The 21,085-nt window shown below is 44.9% G+C and overlaps 1 protein-coding gene and 1 long non-coding RNA gene across 3 annotated transcripts; one reads left to right on the forward strand and one right to left on the reverse strand.

The window, feature by feature from the left end:
• Nucleotides 1-370: 370 nt before the first annotated feature.
• On the forward strand, nucleotides 371-10,625 carry LOC310746219 (methionine-R-sulfoxide reductase B2, mitochondrial-like). Its single transcript, XM_083580068.1, has 5 exons — nucleotides 371-576; nucleotides 2,305-2,417; nucleotides 3,353-3,429; nucleotides 7,347-7,494; nucleotides 8,921-10,625. The coding sequence occupies exons 1-5, from the start codon at nucleotides 435-437 to the stop codon at nucleotides 9,026-9,028; spliced, it is 588 nt and encodes a 195-aa protein (XP_083436194.1). The 5' UTR covers nucleotides 371-434; the 3' UTR covers nucleotides 9,029-10,625.
• On the reverse strand, nucleotides 6,411-20,840 carry LOC310746309. Of its 2 annotated transcripts, XR_014540610.1 has the most exons (3): nucleotides 20,128-20,840; nucleotides 19,080-19,418; nucleotides 6,411-6,521 (listed from the first exon to the last, which is right to left on the reverse strand). It is a non-coding gene; the product is annotated as an uncharacterized lncRNA (long non-coding RNA). The 2 variants fall into 2 exon arrangements; XR_014540611.1 differs by lacking the exon at nucleotides 20,128-20,840 and having other exon boundaries at nucleotides 19,080-19,959.
• Nucleotides 20,841-21,085: the final 245 nt, after the last annotated feature.

The following is a 21,085-nucleotide window of genomic DNA, read 5'->3' on the forward strand; positions in this document are numbered from 1 at the left end:
TGCAGTAGTAGTAGTAGCTTTCCTGCCAAGGAGGTGGAAGAAGCAGTTGTGGAGGAATTTGTGGAGGAATTTGCCTCCTCAGGTGCCAAAACAACACATTGACGCAGGGCGCTCGTTTGCTGCCTGTACCTTAGGCGGCGAAACGTTTTGAGCGGATTCCGACTTGCACCTCCTGGATTCCTGTCAGACAGTCGTCTACGCCCGGCTTGTTAACAGCCTTCTGGAGCGGCGGCCCCGCCTGCCTCCCTCGAGGAGGAGAGGGCCTTTTCGCGCGCATCCTCCTCTCTCGGGCCCGGGAGCGAAGCAAGAAGCCGCCAGGCCGCGCGCGCGCGCAGAGGGAGGCAAAAGGGCGGGGCGGGGCCTCAGTCCAAGCGCGGAGCCCGGGAGCAGCGCGACGCAGCCGCGCTCGGCGCTCTGGGCTCTCGGAGGCGGCTATGGCTGCCGCTCGAATCCTCAGGAGACTTCGCGCCCTGCAGCCGGTCGTGCAGGCGCCGCCGCTGTTTCTGCGCGCTTCGCAGGGGGCAGCCCGGAGCGGCGTCTGCCATGGCCCCCGAGCTGCGCACACCGACACCGGCGGTAGTTGCTCGGAGCTGGCTGGGCGGCAGAGGGGTGCGGGGGTGGGGGTTGCGTCTCCCTACGGGGCTTCCCGGCCTCACGGGGAGGGAGCGGCGAAAAAGTTGGGGGGGCGGTGCTCCTTCGGTTGCTGCTCGGAGGCAGCTCGAGGCGATTGCTCTGGTCTTCTTATGCGTGACTTAAGAGTTGATTTAATTATAGCAATAGCAAATTACCCGGGTTTATTCGTTAGGGAGACGAGTTGCAGTGCAAAGGAAGGACAGCGTGTGCGTGTGCGCAGAGCAAAACAAAGTGGGAAGGGGTGGTATCATCTTGAAGTGGTAAAATAGGCTATACTACTTGAGACTACAAGTCATACCAGTGTGATTTTAAAAAACACATTTTTTTAATTTTTACAGGTATAAAATTAGCGCCACAGAGAGGCTAGCTGGTATATTACATTGGTGTATTAGAAGTTTTTGGTTCGTTTATTTACTTGCACAGATTATTATTATTAAGTATGGGAGCACTCAGACCCAGTACTTCACTTGCCACTTGCAGCCGGGAGTGGTTCAAATCACCCCAGCATCTCATTCTGCTGCTTGGGTAGATCAGGCCTCTGTTTAGTCACACAATTGCATTGTTTCACTGATACAGTCCCTGGAATGGGCCTTGTTTTGTCCTTTCGCATTCTGGGAGAGCCAGAATGGGCACCAGTTCCTGAATATTTGGATGTGGACCATGGAGTGCCAAGCTTGTTTTTAATTGCCCATTAAATCACTTGGGCAAATAACTATATTTCAGACTCAGTTTTTCCATTTGCAAAATGAAGGCAACTGTAATATACTTCACTGTGTTTTAATGAGGGCAAACAAGATGGTGTGTGTGTGTGTGTGTGTGTGTGTGTGTGTGTGTATATATATATATATATATATATATATATATATATATAATGTTTTTAAATAGACCCCCCCCCCCTTTTCATTGTGCCAGTTCCAGGCTATCATAGTCTGAGGATTTTACCGCTTTGGTGATCTGTTGGTCCTGAAACACTAGCCATCACTAGGCAGCTTCCCATCCACCAGTGTTAAGCTGGGCTATCCATCACACTGGATCCCTTTCTGGCAGTGCAACACACCATCCTGGCAAGTTAGAATTGTGCTTTTAGCTTTGCCAAATACTGCTGGTGTGCAACTTGCCAGGCAGCTTAATATGCTTAGACCAGTCAGGCACACTAGCCAAGCTCTGCAACAGACGCAGGTCAGTTTGCGAGCTTGCAAGTAAATTTGTGTGCACCAGGAAGAGGGGAAATGGTGGTTTAGAAGCAACCTGTGTGTTGCAGGATTGATGAGGCCTCTGGGAGATGGAAGAGCTGTCGATTCGTCAAGGGTGATATGAAGTTTATTTGAAACCATTTTCTTTACAAAGATTCCCCACCCCTTTAACTGTATGCAATATCTTTTTTATTGTTCTCAAGGCCCCATTAAACAACTCCTCCATGAATATGAGCCTTTGACCATTTCCTAGTAAATGCCACCACTGTGGAGTGACGCTTCTCTCTCAGCAGCTGTTCTAAGCGCCTTGTATTTCAGCAACTTGTCAGCTGTAATTGCAGGCCTCCATGTATCGCCTTCTCTTGGCTCTGGATGTAATTACTGTTCGCCTTCTGGTGCAATCTGGCATATAGAAATTTGTTCTGCGCACAGTGGCATATACTTGTTGGTTGAATTTCTTGTTCTTCTACCTTTCTAGATAAAGATGTGGGTTCTTTGACAAGATACGATGAGTCGAGTGTTACCACTGACTGGCAAAAGAAGTTGACTCCTGAGCAGTTTTATGTCACCAGGGAAAAAGGAACTGAACTGGTAAGCCAAGAGTTGTAATAGTTTCCAAGCAGGTGAAATGTATATTCAATGCAGACATACATTGCATAACTATTCCTTAATTTGGCAGAGTTTTGGCTCTGTTCAGGATCTCAACCAGGAACCCCCAAGTAGAATCAATCCCAGGGTGGCTTGCATTGGGCAGCAAATGTAAACAGTACTGCCTGCAAGCCTTGCTGCCACTTGAGCACTCCTAATGATTCATTGGCAGCTGGGGCTTTACCTCTCCTGCACTTGATGTCCTAGACCTAGGACATCAGATGAGTGACAGGTGGGCAGGGCTGGCTGAAAACAGCCATGCAAGTCAAATTTGCCAGACTGGCAGGCCTAATTTTTTCCTGCAGGCTGAAAGTTCCCCACCTCTAATAGATGAAATAGATAGACCTCTTCTTCTTACATGACTAAGTCCGTTTTTAAAGGCATCATCACAAATTGTGGCAGGAATAATAATTATAATAATAATAATTTATTATTTACAGTATACCCTGCCCATCTGGCTGGGTTTCCCCAGCCACTCTGGGTGGCTTCCAACCAAATATTAAAAACACAATATAGCGTTATAGGAAATCCTATAAAGTTCCGTGAAGAATTACTTCTCTTTATCCATCCTAAACTGATTGTAGTGATGAGCACAGATTCTGTCTGTTTAGACAAGAGTGATGTTGGGTGCTGTAAATGTGTGATGACCACATACCTGAACCTGTAAGATTCTGCTCCTTGGTTTGGTTACCCCCAGGAGAGTAAAAGGTGGGAATGAAACTTCTCAGGGTGACAAAGAACATGCAGGTTGAATATCCATGTTACACTGGAAGTTCCCACATATGAGCCTGCTTGATGTTTGGTTTTGCAAGCTGACTTGGAGGTGGAGGGTGGGAAAGATGGCTAAGAATTAGAATATTAACAATGCATGTTTGAAGCCTTTTAGTGGAATCCATCTGACTAACACAGAGCCTGGGATGTACCACTGCATATGCTGCAATGCTGCGCTGTTCAGGTAGGAGTCTAATTGCAATATACTTTTTTCAAATTTACATGTGTGTGTATGTCTGACTCTCTCTGGAGCTCAGGTACATAATGCTTTCCCTTCACAACAAACTAGTGAGGGTACAGTAGGCTGAGAGAGCGCAACTGGGCCAAAGTCACCCATTGAACTTCACTGCTGTGCCTGGATTTGAACCTGGGCTGCCCAGCTCTAAGGGTGCATCTACATGCAGCAGTGAGGAGACCCTGATTCAGATCAGGACTGCGACACTGGAGGAGGACAGGTTAATTTTCCCCACTGCAAAATATTACCAGTTAAAATTCCCCCAACACTGCTATTCATCCATTCAGGGAGAGAGCCTTTTTAGTCATCTCCCCACTTACAGACTACTCTTCCCCATGGGGCTCACCTGGCAATAGCATTAATATATTTTAGTGCAGGCTAAAACTTTCCTATACTGCCAGGCATTTGACTTTGCATAATATTAGCGGATTAAGTTTTGATTGGACATTTGTTGATCGTTTTTTGTTTCGGTGGTGACCAGGCACTTTTTTTTTGTCTGGTGGGTGTTGTTGTTTTTTCCTGTTTACATTGTTGTATCATTGTCCTATTCTTTTAATTCTTTTATACGTTTGTACGTTCTTTGTAAAATCCATGAGATTATTTTTGTAGAAAGCAATTAAAATTTAGTAAATAATAATAATCATACTGTGATCTATGTAGGATAAGTCCCTGGAAATTGTCTCGAACAAGGATAGCTAAAGTGGTGCTCTCCAAATGCTTTGGACTCTAATGCCAAACAGTCCCTACCAGCACAGGCAATAGTCACAGATGATGGAAGTTGTAGTCCACAACATCTGGACATCCCCAGGTTGGCTTCCTCTAGTCTGGAACCTTTAACTAGTGCAGAATTCTCCCTTTTGATTGCCGGGAGCAGTAGAAAGCACAATAGACTGCTATCTCCCACCGGTTCTGACTGCTTAGGTATTCGGGGGCCTGGTCTGAGCTGCTGGATATTATTACCTGTTCTTGCAGCCTGCTGCAAGTAGAAATAAGACCCACATTCAGATTATTGGAAGGAGTCTCCTCCCTAGCTGTATTGTGTTTACTGCTGAACTGTAGGCAAAAGCAAGAGCTGCCCCTTGAGAAGCATCCTAATCTCTGAGCATGCAAAGTGTTTCTGCAGGGTATGTAGGTTACTGCTTTCTCGTATGAAGAATTCACTAAGGATTAGGAATACATGGAACATAAGCCTCAGGTTTTATAGATAGCAAATCACAGAATTTTAATGGAACATCAAACCTCAGCCCAGTCATAAAATTATAGGCAAGGGTCATACTTCTTAAAATCATCTCAACTACATTTGGGACAGCTAAAATGCAGATCAAAGTAAACAACATATGTTGAAGGAATGGTGTATTAAGGGCTAATCTAACACATATGTTTGGGGAATGTCCATTTATCCACAAATGCTCTGGTGAACTACTTCAAAGAACAAATAGAATTTTGAGCAGCAGCATTTTGGTGGCTACTAACATGTTTCTAGCAGACTAAGTGACGTACTTATAAATAAACCGCACAGGGATATTTGTGGTGAGGAGCTATTTTAATAGGGCAGAAAATTGGCAAGGTTGTTGGGGTTTTTTTTTTACAGTAAGAAAATGTAGACCTGATGTAGAAGACACAGTGAACAAGACAATTTTAAACACCTGTTTGAAAAGCCATAGTCAATGGAGAGAGTATAATTGCACTGGTCCCAATCCAGTGGTAGTTCTCATGCAGCAATGAGCTGTTCCCACTGCTTTACATAAGAAGAGCCTGCAGGATCAGGCCGGTGGCCCATCTAGTCCTGCAACCTGTTCTCATAGCGGCCGACCAGATGCCATGTGGAACACCCACAAGCAGGATCTGAGCGCAGCAACACTCTCCTCTCCCTTAGTTTCCAGCAACTGCCATTCAGAAACATTACTGCTCCTGACTTCCTTTGCATAATAAATCTCTACTCTTGTGCACAAGCCCTGTTTAACCCTTAAATTGCACACTGAATGATCCCTGCTGTTGCACTTTCAGTAGTTCAAAGTGGATCTCTGGCATACTTGTGAGCCTCTCTTCCCTGCATTTACATTGTAAGATGGAAAAACAGCTAGGAGTCCCTCTGGTGGCACTTTCAAAGACTAACACATTTACTGTGGCCTAGGGTGTGTTTTTTTTTTTGAACTAGAGTTCACTTCAGGTCCGCCTTTCTTAGAAGATTTGTTTTTATATGCTTTTTACTGTTTTGTTGGTTTTAGGCTCTGTAATGGCATTGTCTGTTTTTATATTATACACTACTTATAAAAAAATTAAATAGTAAGAAGTTTATAAATGTTTTTCGATAAATGAAGATGGTGAAAGAGACTCTTTTCACATGGGTGTCTACTTTCTCTGCTTTTCTTTCTTTGGTTTTAGAACAGTGCTGATTTTGCCTAGTTTGTACACCTTGATCCAGGAGTTTGCAAGTGTGGCTGGACTAGGCATATCAGACAGATTTTTACAAAGTTCCTACTTAATCAGGCTACAACTAAAATGTATATGTCTGATTGAAACAGGACACAATTTCCCACCTGAATGTTTCTTGATAGATCCACATTTCTGAAAGTATGAAGAATACAAAACGTTTTTATTTTGTTAAACCATGGTTGCTAAAAATGTAAATGTCTATGTTTAATTGGAAGACATAGACATGTTTTGTTTGTTTCTTTGAACTTTTCATGTGTCCTGTTCCTTAAAGGCATATGTGGGCAACAGCATGAATATTCATGTGTAAGTCTTCCTGAGCTCAGTGGTGCTTATTCCTATGCAAGTGGGTACAGGATTGGAGCCTCAGAAACTTTGGACACAGTCCAGTCAAAGCTGCACAGGCTTAAGGCTGTTGCGCTAAACTCACTCACTAACAAATACACCCAATAGAAATCTGTTGTACTTACTTATGAGTTACTATGCTTAGTTCATGCTGTGGTTCACTGGTTTTCATGGAGAAATCAAGCATAGGGTTAAAGTCTTCTCTGAAATCAATGGGCTACAGAAGTCCTTAGTTTTTGGTTGAATTGCTCTCCCTCCTTCATCTATTTATTAAAAACAACAACACATGGGCTATAAATAATCCTGGGACTCAGCTAGATTTATATGCGATATAACATTGTGCCACCAGATGGTGATGTGGAGTCCCTTTTTCTCTACCTGTTTTCCCTGTTTAAATTTACAATGCTTTCAACAAAAATGCTTCTATGATGTGTCTAAATCCAGCCCTGATTATTTCCATACTGAACATCTATTTAAAAGCAAAACTTCATCTTTTTAGCCTTCCATTTAAGGATATTCACATGTTATACAAGATTGCCTTTTTAATAATGCAGTTATGGTTGTCAGCATTTTCATCCACCTGCCCACCCACCCCTAATATTATTAAGAGGGTCTCTTCTCCAGTCTTCAGAGAGTAGCTGGAAGTGGGGAGGCAGAAAAAGGTCCTCCTTTCTTTCCACTCTGCAGTTTTAATCTGAAATCTTAGGCACAGTACTGTGTCAGAAACTGCTTGCGCTAATGAAATTCCCTTTTGCAAAATGCACTTAGAACAATGGGAGTTTTGAACACTACTACTGCCATCTTTGGGGTGGGGAGAAAAGAACAAGATAAAAAGGCAATGTTATTTGGGAAAGCAACATCCCTCTCCAAGCTACTTTCTTGCTCATAGGTGAGAGATAAATTTAATGATAGACTCCATGCATCTATCTGTCTGTCTGTCTGTCTGTCTATCTATCTATCTATCTATCTATCTATCTATCTATCTATCTATCTCATCCTCTGTGTGTGCACGTGCGTGCATGCATGTGTGTGCGTGCGTGCGTGCACCACAACCCTTCATTCATATGCAACTTTGCTGTCCTTTATAGCTCAGAAACAAAATATGATTCTGGCACAGGGTGGCCATCCTTTTCAGAAGCATATGGGACACATGGCACAGATGAAAGCAATACTAATATCTTGAGACGTCCTGATAATTCACTAGGAACAAGCAGCACAGAAGTCATCTGCAAACAGGTACACCTACCTTAAAGAAAGCATATAAAGTTCCTTAAATGCAAGTCTCTTATTCTATATGTGTCACAAAAAGCGAAGTGTAGCCGCATTAATACAACTAAATACACTTTCATGAATCATGAATCCAGTTACAGATACGTAGCCGTGTTGGTCTGCCATAGTCAAAACAAACAAAAAAATTTTTCTTTCCAGTAGCACCTTAAAGACCAACTAAGTTAGTTCTTGGTATGAGCTTTCTTCATGTATCTGAAGAAGTGTGCATGCACACGAAAGCTCATACCAAGAACTAACTTAGTTGGTTTTTTTGTTATGAATCATGAAATTAGCCCCAGGTAGTGGACCTAATGTATGAACTTCTGGGGCAAATCTATAAAGGTAAAGGACCTCTGACAGTTAAGTCCAGTCGCAGACAACTCTGGGGTTGCAGCTCTCATCTCGCTTTACAGGCCGAGGGAGCCAGCATTTGTCCGCAGAGAGTTTTTCCAGGTCATGTGGCCATCATGACTAAGCTGCTTCTGGCAAAACCAGAGCAGCACACGGAAATGCCGTTTACCTTCCCACTGGAGCGGTACCTATTTATCTATTTGCACTTGATGTGCTTTCGAACTGCTAGGTTGGCAGGAGCTGGGACCGAGCAATGGGAGCTTACCCTGTTGCGGGGATTCAAACCGCCGACCTTCTAATCGGCAAGCCCAAGAAGCTCAGTGGTTTAGACCACTACAACACAATCCTACACAACATTAATGGTCTCATTAAATCGAGTAGGACTTACTTCTGAGTTGACATGCATAGGATTTTGCCGCACTCTGGTGCACATTTCCAATGGGAATAAGCCCGGTTAAATACAACAATATTTACCTCTGAGTAAATATGCAAAGGATCAGGCTGCACATGTGAGACAGTTGTATGATGAGTGCATGGGAAAGCTGACCTTACAAAAGTTGAAGGAAAATTTATAGATCTGCCCCTTGAGTGATTAAACTCATAGAATCTGCATCAGAAGTCCCAGTGGATTTCCTGACTGACTCACAAATTTAACAATGGTACTGTATTCTGACTGGAATGAGGGCATTCTCCCCCCCCCCATACTATTAATTAATACTGATTTTAAAGTGGTATTCTCAATAAGAATGGGGTTTTTTTTGGCATAGAAAACCATTTTATTAGCACTTAAGGTATCTTTTCCACAGAAAGCTTACCCAGGAGAGGCCACACTTTACACCTGGGGCATTTGCATGCATGCAAACGTGAGCACACTAAAATGAGTGGGCTTCGGAAGTTGGCTCTAAACACAGAAGGTATTGCTTATATGGCAGTTGCAGACTTAATTGGCCCCTTTGGCTATGAAATCAGACTGTTTAATTTATGTAGATACGCTTTAATTTAAAGAACTGGCACTGCAACTAAGTCTGTTATTCTCTTGCAGTGCGATGCCCATCTGGGCCATGTGTTCGGTGATGGTCCCGAGCCATCTGGGCAGAGGTTCTGCATCAACAGTGTTGCATTAACATTTAAACCAAGCTCCAAGCAGTGAGACTTTCCTTCTTTACAACCTGTGCATTTGATACCACTTTGATGCTCTGATCTCCTTTGCCGCAAAGGGCCACTTTGAAAATGTATCGGGAGCCAGGTGCCTGTGCCTATTTTGTGTATACATAGTGATGGTAATTAATGAGAATGCATGTGGGGGGATGCCAAACCATTGATGTGAGATGTGCTGCTCTTATTCTGTGATGGAATAGGCTCATCTAAGGTAGCCAGGCTAGTCTGGAGACCTGTGTGCCCTGCTTATGTGAATGCAGAGCTCTTCTGCATGTAGGCAGTTCCATTAAATCCAGCACAGACAGCATATCTACACATACAAATTAATGTACATGCTGCATTTTTTATTTAAAAAATAGTTGATTGCCTCGTTGTTAATTGGTGAAGCAATCAATTACAGTGGAACCTCGGTTCTCGAACCTCTCCATTCCTGAATGTTTCAGCTCTCGAACGTCAAAAACCCGGAAGTAAGTGTTCCAGTTTTTGAACGTTCCTTGGAACCTGAACGTCTGATGTGGCTTCCAATCTGCAAAAAGCCTAGCTGTCAGCCAGTCGGAAGCCGCACCTCAGAATTTGAACGTTTCAGAAATTGAATGTCCTTCCAGAATGGATTACATTCAATTTCCGATGTTCTACTGTACATGCAAATCACATTCACAAATTTCTAAAAAGGAAATACAGGAGCCTTGTACATGCCTCTTAAGTATAATGTAAATTAAATTATAAATACAATTTTTAAATGATTGCTCATTGTTGGAGAGAAAGGCCACATTTTGTGTTACATTGGTGCAACCGACTCAGTATGCCATTTCCAAGACAAGGATTTGCTAAAGAGGACTCCCAAGACATCTGAAGGAGTGAGTTTGCTCTAATTCATGTTGGTGCAGACTCCATTTATTTCTAGAGCTGCGTTTTCCAAAAACAATTATTTTAGTAGTTATTATGAGGCTTTCTTGTTCACAGCACAAACTAAAATCCACCAGTAGATTTTTAAGACCCAGATAGGAAAGCATAAGTAGCACTATGTCATCGGACAACACACCTTCCTGCTTCTAATTGCCGGAGTGAGGAACCACATCATTAATGTGAAAATTAAAAAGCATAGGGGCCCAAATCATGAGATGAATTTAGAAAGCACGATATTTGAAACCAGTGAAGCTGTGGCACTATTAGCACCTGTCTTCTGACAACTTCACCTTAGGAAAATTCAAATTAAAGGCTACAAGCTACTTCTCCCGCTGTTTCATTGTTCTGCTGAATGCTGGGGACTTTTTGAAAAATATAAATGTCAATGTTGATATAAAACAGCAGTTATCCATCTGGCATATTCTGCTGCTGCACCTTTTCTTTGTAGATCTCTGGCAATTTTGGGAACAATTTTTATTCCCTACTAGTCTGCATTTTAGATTTTATTAATGGGGGTTGGGATGCATTGCAATTCATAAAATAGTATGTCTTCATTACTTTTTTTTTATTTATAAAATTATTCCCTCCTCCCTCAAAAGAAATAATGCAAAACATAAAAGGAGTGTTTACTGCTTCCTGTTGTAAATGCTGGAATAAAATGTTTTGTTCACGGTGGTTTTTAATTTATTCTTGATGTGAGTCACTTATTAAAAGACAACATAACGAGGATCAGATGTGGTGCAGTGTGCATGCAAGTGAGTCAACATAACCATCTCTGAAGCTTCCCCTTACTTCCCTGTCTTTTGTTCAAGCGCCTGGATTTTGCTTCCGGTAGGGCAGCATCAATAGAATATACGGCAATGGAATTTTGCAGAATTTAGGCCTGCAGCTTAATCTTAGGAGGCGCTGCTCTCATAAGATCCTGACTTCAGCATGAAAAAGTTCATTTGCACTTATGTTTGAATCTTTGGTTGACATGAGCCTCTTGAGGCGATGCAGCTTTAGAAACAACACCAGTCTCAGGATTTTGAAGGTTGCCCGGGAAGAAGTAAGACATGACATCAAAAGGAATACTGCAGAGCTGAAGGAGGTTCCGAAAAGAGAAATCAAAATGATTTAAGGGGTAGGAACAAGGCCTTTATGGGAAAGGTTACTGCATTTCAGGCTTTTTAATTTAGAAAAATGGGTAAGTAAGGAAAGATGCTATAGCGGTGTATAGAATTGTGCATGGGGAAAGTGGCTAGGAAGAAGCTTTTCTCATGAGTACCAGAACTCCGGACCATCCAATGAAGCTGGAAGTTGGAAGATTAGGACAGACAAAGGAATGTATTTCTTCACACGTTGCATTGTTAAAACTAAGGGATTTGCTGCCACGGAAGGTAGCGAGATCCACTAACTTGGATGGCTTTAAAAGAGGATCAGACAAATTCATGGTCAGCCAGCAGCCTAGCCTGTTGGGACCCCACAGGCAGAACCTGGTGCTGCAGCAGCTCTCTCCCCACTTGTTCCCAGCACTGGTGTTAGAGGCTTACTGTCTATGAAAGTAGAGGAGGTAAAACAAAGCCATTGTGGCTGCAAGCTGTTGATAAGCTGCATCAGCCTATTTTTTGGAGAGAAATAATCTCTCTCTCTCAGACTCAGACACACAAACACACTTTGTGTAAAATCCTTGATAAAAAGTTCTGGAGAAGCCAAAAACTTGCCACACTATATATTTATTTATTACATTTATATACCGCCTTTGTCTTCCAATAATCTCAAGGTGGTATACATGGTTTTTCTTGCCATTGCATCCTCACAACAGCCCTGTGAAGTTGGGTTAGGCTAGTCCAACACTCTAACCATTACGCCACACTGGCTCTCGGTGTGACAATTTGGTTGGCGCCAGCTGTGGATTTTGGAAACGAATTTGCCAAGTCTGCATCACTGGTTGTGTTTTATTCCTTGGCCCACTGGGATGCTGACGTGCCAATCTGAACCCAGATTAGACCACCAAAACGTACAATTTCTGCCCTGAATAATATATCTCTATTCACGCTGGAAGCCACCTGCGCTTGTCCCTATGTACCATCTCTAGTAAATGTCACTAAGGCTTTGTACACACTGTACCTTTGTAGCACATTCAAAGCACATGCTTTTCCTCAAAGAATTCTGGGCACTGTAGTTCACCCCTCAGTTACATTTCCCAGCAAACCTTAACAAACTGCAGCGCCCAGAATTCCTTGAGAGCAGAAATGTGCTTCTGATGTGTTTTAAAGGTATATAGCCTCAGTTACCCAGCTTTAAAATGGTAATAATATTGACTCTCCCCGCAGCAGGGCTGAAGCACTCAGCAATTAAAAGTGCTATAGAAAATATTAATAATAATTCAAAAGGGATTCAAAGGACACCACAGGGACCTGAGCGCAAAGTTGGCACGAGTTCCATCCTGTTTCCCATCCCTCGGATAAGACCCTAATACCTCCTGCACTTGAAGCATTCTCCCCCCCTTGTTCCTTTGCCAACCTCTGCAAACAATTGGACTTCAGGGGTACAGATTAAAGCTGCGTAGCAGGTGGCAATCTAATTGCTATCAACCTTGTATCTGCATTTATTTTGTCATCTGAACTCGCCTGCAGCTGGCTCTCAACCCTGATTATTTTTTGAGCAATTAGTTTACAGGTTCAAAGAAGGTATAGGCTTCAGATCCTCAATTTGCATGAAACATACAGTACAGAACCAAAGGCGGCAGAGGCCTATGTGATTTGGGAGGTGGCAGCAAAGAGGAGGGCTTTGTACAGGTGCCATGTTTTGAATTGGGTGAAATATTTACCCAGGTTTCAAAGTAAGTGCCCTTTTCAGTCTATTCACAGGAAAGCTTTCATTGTATATATTGCCTGGTCTGGCCAACTGGTACCGGCTTGATACCAGCAGCTGAAAGAGAAGGATTATGCCAGCAAAAGGTGGCATATCCTCCATTGGGTTTGGGATGGTGCCAGCAAACAGCCAGCCAACTAGCAACTGTGAAGGCAGCACCACGAGTGGAACACATCCTTCTTTTCATCTACAGGAATAATGAAAGCTATTTCAGAAGACCGTGAAACAGCATAATTAATAACATTTTGTTTCCAGGACTTTAGGTGTTAAAAGCAATCTCCTGTTACGAGACGGGTGTGAGACTGAGCCATGGCAATTTAAAGCAGCATCATTAGGTGTTTCAAATGTGTGGCGTGAATGTGGCTCAAGTTGGGACAACACCCAATAAAAAGAATCAGGCTGGACATATATGAACTAATCCAGCAAGCTCTTCCCAGGATTCAGCCTGACAATTCGGGTGCAACAGAAGAGCTGAGCTGCTCTCCCAGGCTCAACAATAAGACCAAGTCTGAGAGCTGCAATTCATTCCATTTTAACACACAAGATGGCACCAAAGAACCATTTTAGCCCTATAGGAGTTTTTGCGCTGTTTGAGTGCAGTGGTGCAAGTCATCATTGCCATTCCTGGTTCCAGCTTGACAGATAAGTTTCTGTGTTGTACAGAGCTCTTTGGCATAGAGGAAGTGAGCTAATGCTGGTTTTAAGTTTTTGCAAGCACTGGTGGTCTTGCTTTGTAATCTCAGACCCCTGTTTGTATTCTCAGCAGCATCCCCAGCCATCTTTGGACATGCCCCATCTCCAAGAAACAGACAGTTGTCCAAACATAATGGGTGGGATCCAGTGATGACTGCTGAAGAGAGGTACTCTATGCCAACAGAACAGAATTGTTTTCCTCTCCCTTGTAGCATCCTGGGGTTAGGGTTGGGGTTGGGGTTGGGGGACCCTCTGGAGTCAATTTAGTTGGGGCACCGGGGAGAGTTCCCCCCCCAAACAGTCTAGATGTTTCCAATGAGAGAGAATGCCTGCGCAAATAACAGTAATTAAAAAGGCTGAATCATACAATCATAAATGAACATATTACAAACGGTTGAAGAAACAGGTGCAAAGTGTATGAAGACATAACAGTACAAAGTAGTAAGGTAATCTGCTAGTAGTGCATCACTAAAGGGTATACAAAAATTTGCAAATGGTCAGTATGCAGCAGTCTAGTTGTCCAACTTTTGTAAAGGTCAATAATGATCAATGGGGAAATGTTCAGATAACCCATTTCAGGTGTTACAAATGTGAAATACATTAATTAGAGGGGTTGTAGTGCATATAATTAGTGCTGAGAGGGGACAGCTTTCCTTTGGTGTGTAAGCTTCTGTGATCGATACCTGCCAAAAATATTACACAGCTTCAACATTTGGAATTCAAAGAACAAAATATTTGTTGCTGTCAAAGATACTGTGTTTCTACTCCTGAGCGGTCGGTAGAACCAGCTTTAAGTGCTACTGTTAGAGGACAGAGCTGATACCCTAATGCTGCTAATGTACATCAGGGCATATGACTGAGCTAGTCAGTTTGAAACCAGATCTACATCTGATTGGCCTGCCCTAATCCCTACTTAAAAATCTGAATCCATGCCAGTCCTTGGAACAGTTCCAGCCTGAATCAAGCTTTCTTGTCTAAAGTGCATATCAATCAATTTGGAAATCCCATTTGATATATATTTTTGTGTGCTTAGTATTTCACTATTAAAACAGTGAAAGTAGTTTGAAAGGAAGAGAAAATTGTGCAAGTGGCCCATCAGCCTAGGATGTGTCTGTTGATGAAGAGCAGACCAGATTTTTCAAATGACAGCTATTCACTCTGAAGTGGACTGAAACATGCCAAGCATCTGATCTAATGACGCCAAGCAGCCATGGCATCGTTCCAAGAGGAAAGGAAAACCCAGTGTGAGAAATAACCGGCAGAGGGACGGTAAATTAGGACACAAGCTGCACAGACCTGCACAGCATCCAAAATGAATGCTGGCACCATACAAAGAGGGCACTGGATTCTCACCCATTCCCAGAGGCTTCATATGCCAGCTCAGAAGGCTTGCCCCGACCAAAGCCACATCGCCCGAATGAACAGGTGCAGCCCCACCCAAACAACAACAATAGAGGACAAAGGAGAACAAATAAGCATTAAATCCAACCACAGTGCTACTCATCCTAGTAATCAGAGACAGGTGGCATTGGCTAATTCTGCCAGCCATAGGACCCCCTGGCTGCACATATTGGTAGGGTATAAGCTGCTATTAAATTGATGTTACTTGCAGTCACTACTAAGTTATGTGGCACAGCATATCAAATACAATAAACAAATAAATAATTTCATTTGTATGCCGCCTTTCCAAAGTTAAGACCGTGCTCAAGGCTGCTTACAATGTACAAAAAAAATATATGTAAGTACAAACATAACAAAAGTAGTCATAAACAATAAACACAACGTCAAAAAGTACACAACCTGAACCTTTTTTAAATAAATAAAAAACTGCATTGATTTAGACACTGCTTAAGATACGTTGTAACCAAATTTGGCACAATGGTCCCTAAGGTCAATAAGCAGTTTCCTGACTATATTTGGACACCATTTTGAAACTAAATAACAAGCTCAGTCTTTCAAAAATGCACTGATTAGGACAACTATTAAGGTATTCTAACAAAAAAAAATTGCTACAGTGGTTCTTCAGATCAAGCAGCAGATTTTGGTCCACAGGTAGATATCATTGGATGCCATTTTGAATCAAAATGGTGGACTGAACCTTTCAAAACTGCACTGATTGACAGTAAAGGGTTACTGTTGGTTTCTTAGAATTCCCAAATAATGCCAGCAGCCCCTGCTAGTTAATTGTATGGAAAGCCAATAAGAGATTTCAAGAATAAACACTAGTAAGTAATAGTAACTTGGTTTTTACCCATCTTGAGGCTTTACAATAAGGCAGAACACAGATTTTAAAATATATAAATACAGTGTTTAGAACCACCCAGAGAAGCAGTAGGTCCTTTAGTTGTCAAATGTGTGATAAAGCTTAAGGGAGGCAGGAAAAAATTGTTTTAAAAAGAAAGCCAATTCTTTGCATCAGTCTTCAGGTGCTCAGCCATGTTCCTGTGGGTACCACAAACCAGATACCACAGCAATCCTACAGCTGCCTACAAAAGGCAGACAGCTTTGGACTGAGTTCTCTGTCTTAGTAGCCAGCTACTGTTTCCTGCTGAAGATTGGCTCCACACACCTCGAAAGCTATTGGTTTTTGAGTAAACTCAACGTATGTTGAACTAATGGCAACTTTGTATGGATCACACTTCTGGTAAACGCACACAAGCATAAGCATTACAGAAAGAAAGGCTGGCTATTTCTGGGTTCCTAGGAAATCTTTGAGTAGCTTTGCAATATGGGTTTGATCTTGGTTCTCTGAAGAAACATGGCAAATTCAAAGATATGGAAACAACAGGGAAGAACAGAGAACAGATCTCCAAGAGGAGATAAGGTTTTTTCACTGTTTTGTAAAAGTAATTTTTGGAAAATTCTTTTAAAATATTTTTTGGTGGGAAGAAGTAGCAAGTTCTGTTGAATTTAATAGAACTTTCCTCCCAGGTAAGTGGGGATAGGATTGCAGCCTAAATATCTGAGAATCAGAGGAGTTTCCACTGTGCAAATTCATCCCATTCAATCTGTGTTAAGTTCTCAGACTTGCTCTCATGTGGATCATTTTTATTTCTTGATCTAAGTCTGAAGGAAGCAGCTTTTGGTTGTTGAATTTGGTTGCCTTTGTGTGTGCTGACGGCTGGATTTTAATTTTTATTATGGGCAGGGGTCTTTAAAGCAGCACCAGATTTAGGTCACTGCAGGCAGTTCCTCAGCACAGGGTGCTGATTGGAGGGGGTGCAAAATGTAGAAGATCCATAATTGAGAAGATCCATTTGGAGGCACCAAATGTTGGCCTTGCACATGAAGCCATATTAAGAAAGATTGCATAAGTTTGCCCCTGTTAAAAGCTGGAAGTTACCTGGGCATATCTAGCAGAAGCATATCTAGGCTCTCTTGCACCCTTGAGAAGGAGATGTATTGGTCCCTCCGAAGCCAGGATAGACCATGACCTAGAAACTCAAAAACTTTGCTTTTCATCACCTTTTGCTTAGGTGGAGCACCTAGAGGGCTGCTGCCCAGAAAGCACTCAGGCGGGCTCCTAGCCACTCCAAGCCAGAGCAGAGAGGCACAACTTTTTGCTCCGCCACCCCACCCCGGGCCTGCCCCATAGGGGCCAGCTGCTAGGGGCCAAGGCACTTCCCTTCCCCATTATTATTTTTTGTTCAGAGGGCGTTCGGCTCTGCCACCCGGCTCCTCATAATGTTGCCTCTAGCCTGCACCCTTGGTGGGGGCCAACCTAACCAATCCCTAGGTACGCCCCTGTCTCTGAGATGCCTTGCCTGGGACTAAGCCCCATTGAATTCAATTAGATGTGCTTCTTAGTAGACATGCAGCCCTGCAAGGAAGTGCATTTAGGATTGCATGGTTACAGGGTCCGAACCTCTTTGATTTAAAACGGCTGCCTCTGAAGTTCAGTGGACGGCCCCTAGTTCTTGAATTCTGCCAATAACGTGCCCATTTTGCTTTGAGGGAAGCCTTCAGAAATCTTAACAAACTGATCGTGATGATACAGTGAAGAAGATCCACAACCCCCAGGCTGTTCTTCCATGCCATGGTCCTGCATTAGTTTCCAATCTGCTTTCCCATATGTGGGGGGGGGACTCAAGCCCCACAACATGGGTTTGGGACTCAGGACTGACCCCCTTCTCTGTGTACCCAACTTTCTGTGCCCTAGGGCACTCTCTGAGCCTCTTGTCTGGGTGCCTGGGTGCAGGGCTCAAGGCGCAGGTTGCTTACCAACAAAGCCCCAGGGCAGCCTGTTGTCTCCTTAATTCCACAAGCTGCTTTCCTCACCCTGCACAGCTTTTATTATTTTGTAGACATTGATCCTCGAGGTCTTTTTAACTGAAACTTTTTTTTTAAGCTGCCATCACGTTTTATTGTGTGCTCAAATTTAGCACCATCCTTTATGGAAATCCAGGCGACCCCTCTGCTCTTTGTGAGCAGGTGCCTACGGGTTTGTGAAGCCAACTGTTGGTCAAACTCACAAGAGGACACTGTAAACGTGTTGGCTCCCCCTTTCTCCTTTCCCTACCTCCTGTGCTAGTGTGAAATCCAGTAGCTAACAAAGGTGGTGGTGAGAGCTGGGGGGGTGCGTGGGGGGGTGAATACTTAAAGACCCGCTTTTCAAGCCCACTTACACGTCTGGGTATGATTTTTGTCTTCTTTTTTAAAGAGCCTGTTTATAAAATCGGGGCAGAGGGAGTGGGGGGGGTGGGAGCAGAGAGATGAGGGAGGACAAACGCACAAAAAGATACCTGTTTGGTTTGCAAAGGGCCTGGAAATCACCCGTGAGCGACCATATATAATTTGATTTGCTAGGCAATCTGCGAAGCGATTGCCCATCATTTATAATGTTCATTGAGCATTTTGCTTAATTGTGTCTCTTTTTGTAAAGGAAGCACAGCCCCCTCCCGGCTCCGGAGCGCACAAGTGGCCAGATTCCCATGGACCAGCCCGGTCTGCAGCTTTGCGAAGCTTTCCCAAGCGCTCCGGCAGGGGCGGGGCGAGGGAAGCGTTAATAGCTCCAGGCCGGCTGGACAGGGAGGGGGGGAGAGAGAGGGAGCGAGGCGGGCGGGGGGCAGCGAGCGAGAGCGGAGAGAAAGCAGCTCGCGCAGGTACGAGCATCCTCCGCCGCCGCCCCTCCTCCTCCCTGCAGCCCTTGGCAACCCGCCGCCTTTGCAGGTGCTGCCTTTTGAAGAGCGCCACCCCCTGCCCCTGGACGCTGCTCATTTCTTAGGAGAAGTGGGATTTATAGGGAGAGCCGCGGCTGATTAATCTGCGGGAGGCAAACAGAGGAAATCCTTCATGGGGGCGAGCGCGAGCACGCGCGCATCCCCAGAGCCACGAGGTGCTCAGCAGCTCAAAAGCCACTCCATCTTCCATAGCGCTCAGGTGAGGGGCGCAGTGCCGGGCAGCTGCCGACAGGTGTCGCGCTGCGCGCGGCTTGGAAGCCCAGGGACGGAAAGAAACCTGTTGCAAGCGCCCTGAACTCGCCTGGGTGTAGTGGTGTGTTGTTATCATCAACGCCTCTATATATATATGAATCGAGCCTCCCGCTTTAGGAAGAGATGAGGATCTGTTGGGTCACAAACCAAACTTACCGAGCAGCCCTCTCCCGGTTGATCTTGCTGAGCATCTCCCCAGCCTTTCTTCCCGGCGTTTGATCACTCCCGTTTGCCGAAGGAAGGAATCCGAAAGCGACCTGGTAGATCGGCAGCCTTAGCTGGACAAGGGCGCGCGATCCAGGATGGTGCTTCCTGCCTACTTGAGGAGGAGATCCGCCTTGAGTATCAAGCGTAGATGCAAATCCGCGTTGGACACGCTGTGATATTTCAAGAAGACGCCCCCACCCCCAACAATAAGTTATTCGGCTTAGATATTGTTCGGCACAAAAATGTTTCGGTTGCCTCCTAAAAGCGGGAAATTTCCCCTTCCAGTGGCTGCAAGGAAATAAAAAGAGTTGATGAGCCATATACGTATATATCTATAGGCAGCAGCAGTGCGCCTGCGTTAAGCCGCTTTGCTGGCATGCCCCTCAGTGCACATCGGCCTCTGTGAGTGCGATAAATACACTAATGAAAGAACGAATCGTTCTCTCTCAATTATTTTAACCCGCAAAGAAGGTTGGGGAAGAGAAATGCACTTCACTTTGCCCCATTAATCGCCAAAATGTGTATAATTCTGAATGTAGATTGCCCCATACACGAAGCACAACCTGAACCTGCTCAGAGAGGTTCTCGCGGGGAGGGAAACACCCACCCAAACGGATTCGGGGGCCAAGCCCTACTTCAAAATGAGCCCTTTCGTGCTTCAGACGTGTTTCGGGGCGTGTGGAATAGCAAATGTACCGGAAGGCTTCCCCGACCCCCCAAAACAAGAACGAAGTTTCGCCACATGCTCAGAGGGATCTTATCCCCTCATAAACGTTACTTTCCATTGCACAGTCACAGGAGCCAGCATAGCCTGAGGCTGGAAGAGAGAGAGAGAGAAACCGAGGGGATGGCTTTAGAACTGCTGCAGGCCCGGCAGAGCGAGAGACAATTCTAACCGTTGATTTCACCCTCCGCTCCCCACCTCACTTCGCCCCTCCTGAGCCGTAGCCCCACATCTTCGTCTCCCTCCCCCCCCCCCCGCCGTCATTTGATTTGCCTCAGCAGCGCCTACAAATCGATGGCGTCCCATTTGTTACAGTCTTCCGAGGGTTCCGTGGAGAGAGCGGGGCGCGGGGGGGAAGGCCCTGCCTCCCTCCGTCCCTCCCTCGTCTCCAGGCGCACAAGTGGTGGGATTCCCATGGATGCGGCCTGCTCTGCAGCTTGGCCCTGGGGAGGGGGGAGGGGGCAGGAGGAGACACGGCGACCCCCGGCTTGAAAGGCCTTGAAAAGAGGCTCTTTTATGGCGCATTTACCAGCCGAGGGCTGCTCAGGTACCAGCTCCTCGCCGAGGGCGCGCCGCGCCGCGCTAGGCCCGTGCTTGCAGGTGCGCCCGCAAAGTGGCCGCCTCGGCGCCTTTTGTGGCGGGCTTTTATTCGCGAGGGGCTTTTGTGTTCCTTCCCTCAGAGGCCGCTCCGCCTTGTTGTCCCATTAGCGCCGCCGGGCTGGGGGCGCCATACTGCTTTGTGGACGGGCCTCTGGGCTGCCCCATTGACTGTTTTCAGAGGAAGCTGCGACCATGGGGGGAAACAGCATGGAAGCCAGCTTAGCCCGGCCGACTCCCGTTTCTCTCAGCCCCCAGGATTACAAGGCGTCGGAGCAGGGGAAGAAGGGGGTCAAGGCACCCAGAGAGGTTGCCAGCACCCCCTACAGAGAGGAGAGAGACCAGTCAGATTTCTCTGAGAAAGAACTCAGTGGAACTCCAAAGCCTTATTAGATGGGCCTAAATAAATATATCCTCTCACCAATTCTGCTTATATGATTCCAGTAGGTGCACCAGACCTGATATCTGTATCTATTTCAGTGGCCTCTCCCACATACCTTAAGTGTATGAGGCAGCGGAGAATGTGGAAACTGTCTGTGCATGTAGAAATGTATAATGTAACAGTAAGGGCACACCTACTGGGGATGGAGAAAAATAGGTGTGACTTCACAGCACATGCTCACACAGCAAATGA

This window comes from Podarcis filfolensis (genome assembly GCF_964270895.1).
Source record: "Podarcis filfolensis genome assembly, chromosome: 12".
Lineage (NCBI taxonomy): Eukaryota > Metazoa > Chordata > Lepidosauria > Squamata > Lacertidae > Podarcis > Podarcis filfolensis.

What these genes read in the sequence shown, in the direction of transcription:
- LOC310746219 (XM_083580068.1), top strand. Translation starts at nt 435, where the DNA reads ATGGCTGCCGCTCGAATCCTCAGGAGACTTCGCGCCCTGCAGCCGGTC. An exon ending in TGCGCACACCGACACCGGCG is followed by an intron (nt 577 to 2,304) that starts GTAGTTGCTCGG and finishes CTACCTTTCTAG; the next exon opens with ATAAAGATGTGGGTTCTTTG. An exon ending in TGCAATGCTGCGCTGTTCAG is followed by an intron (nt 3,430 to 7,346) that starts GTAGGAGTCTAA and finishes TGTCCTTTATAG; the next exon opens with CTCAGAAACAAAATATGATT.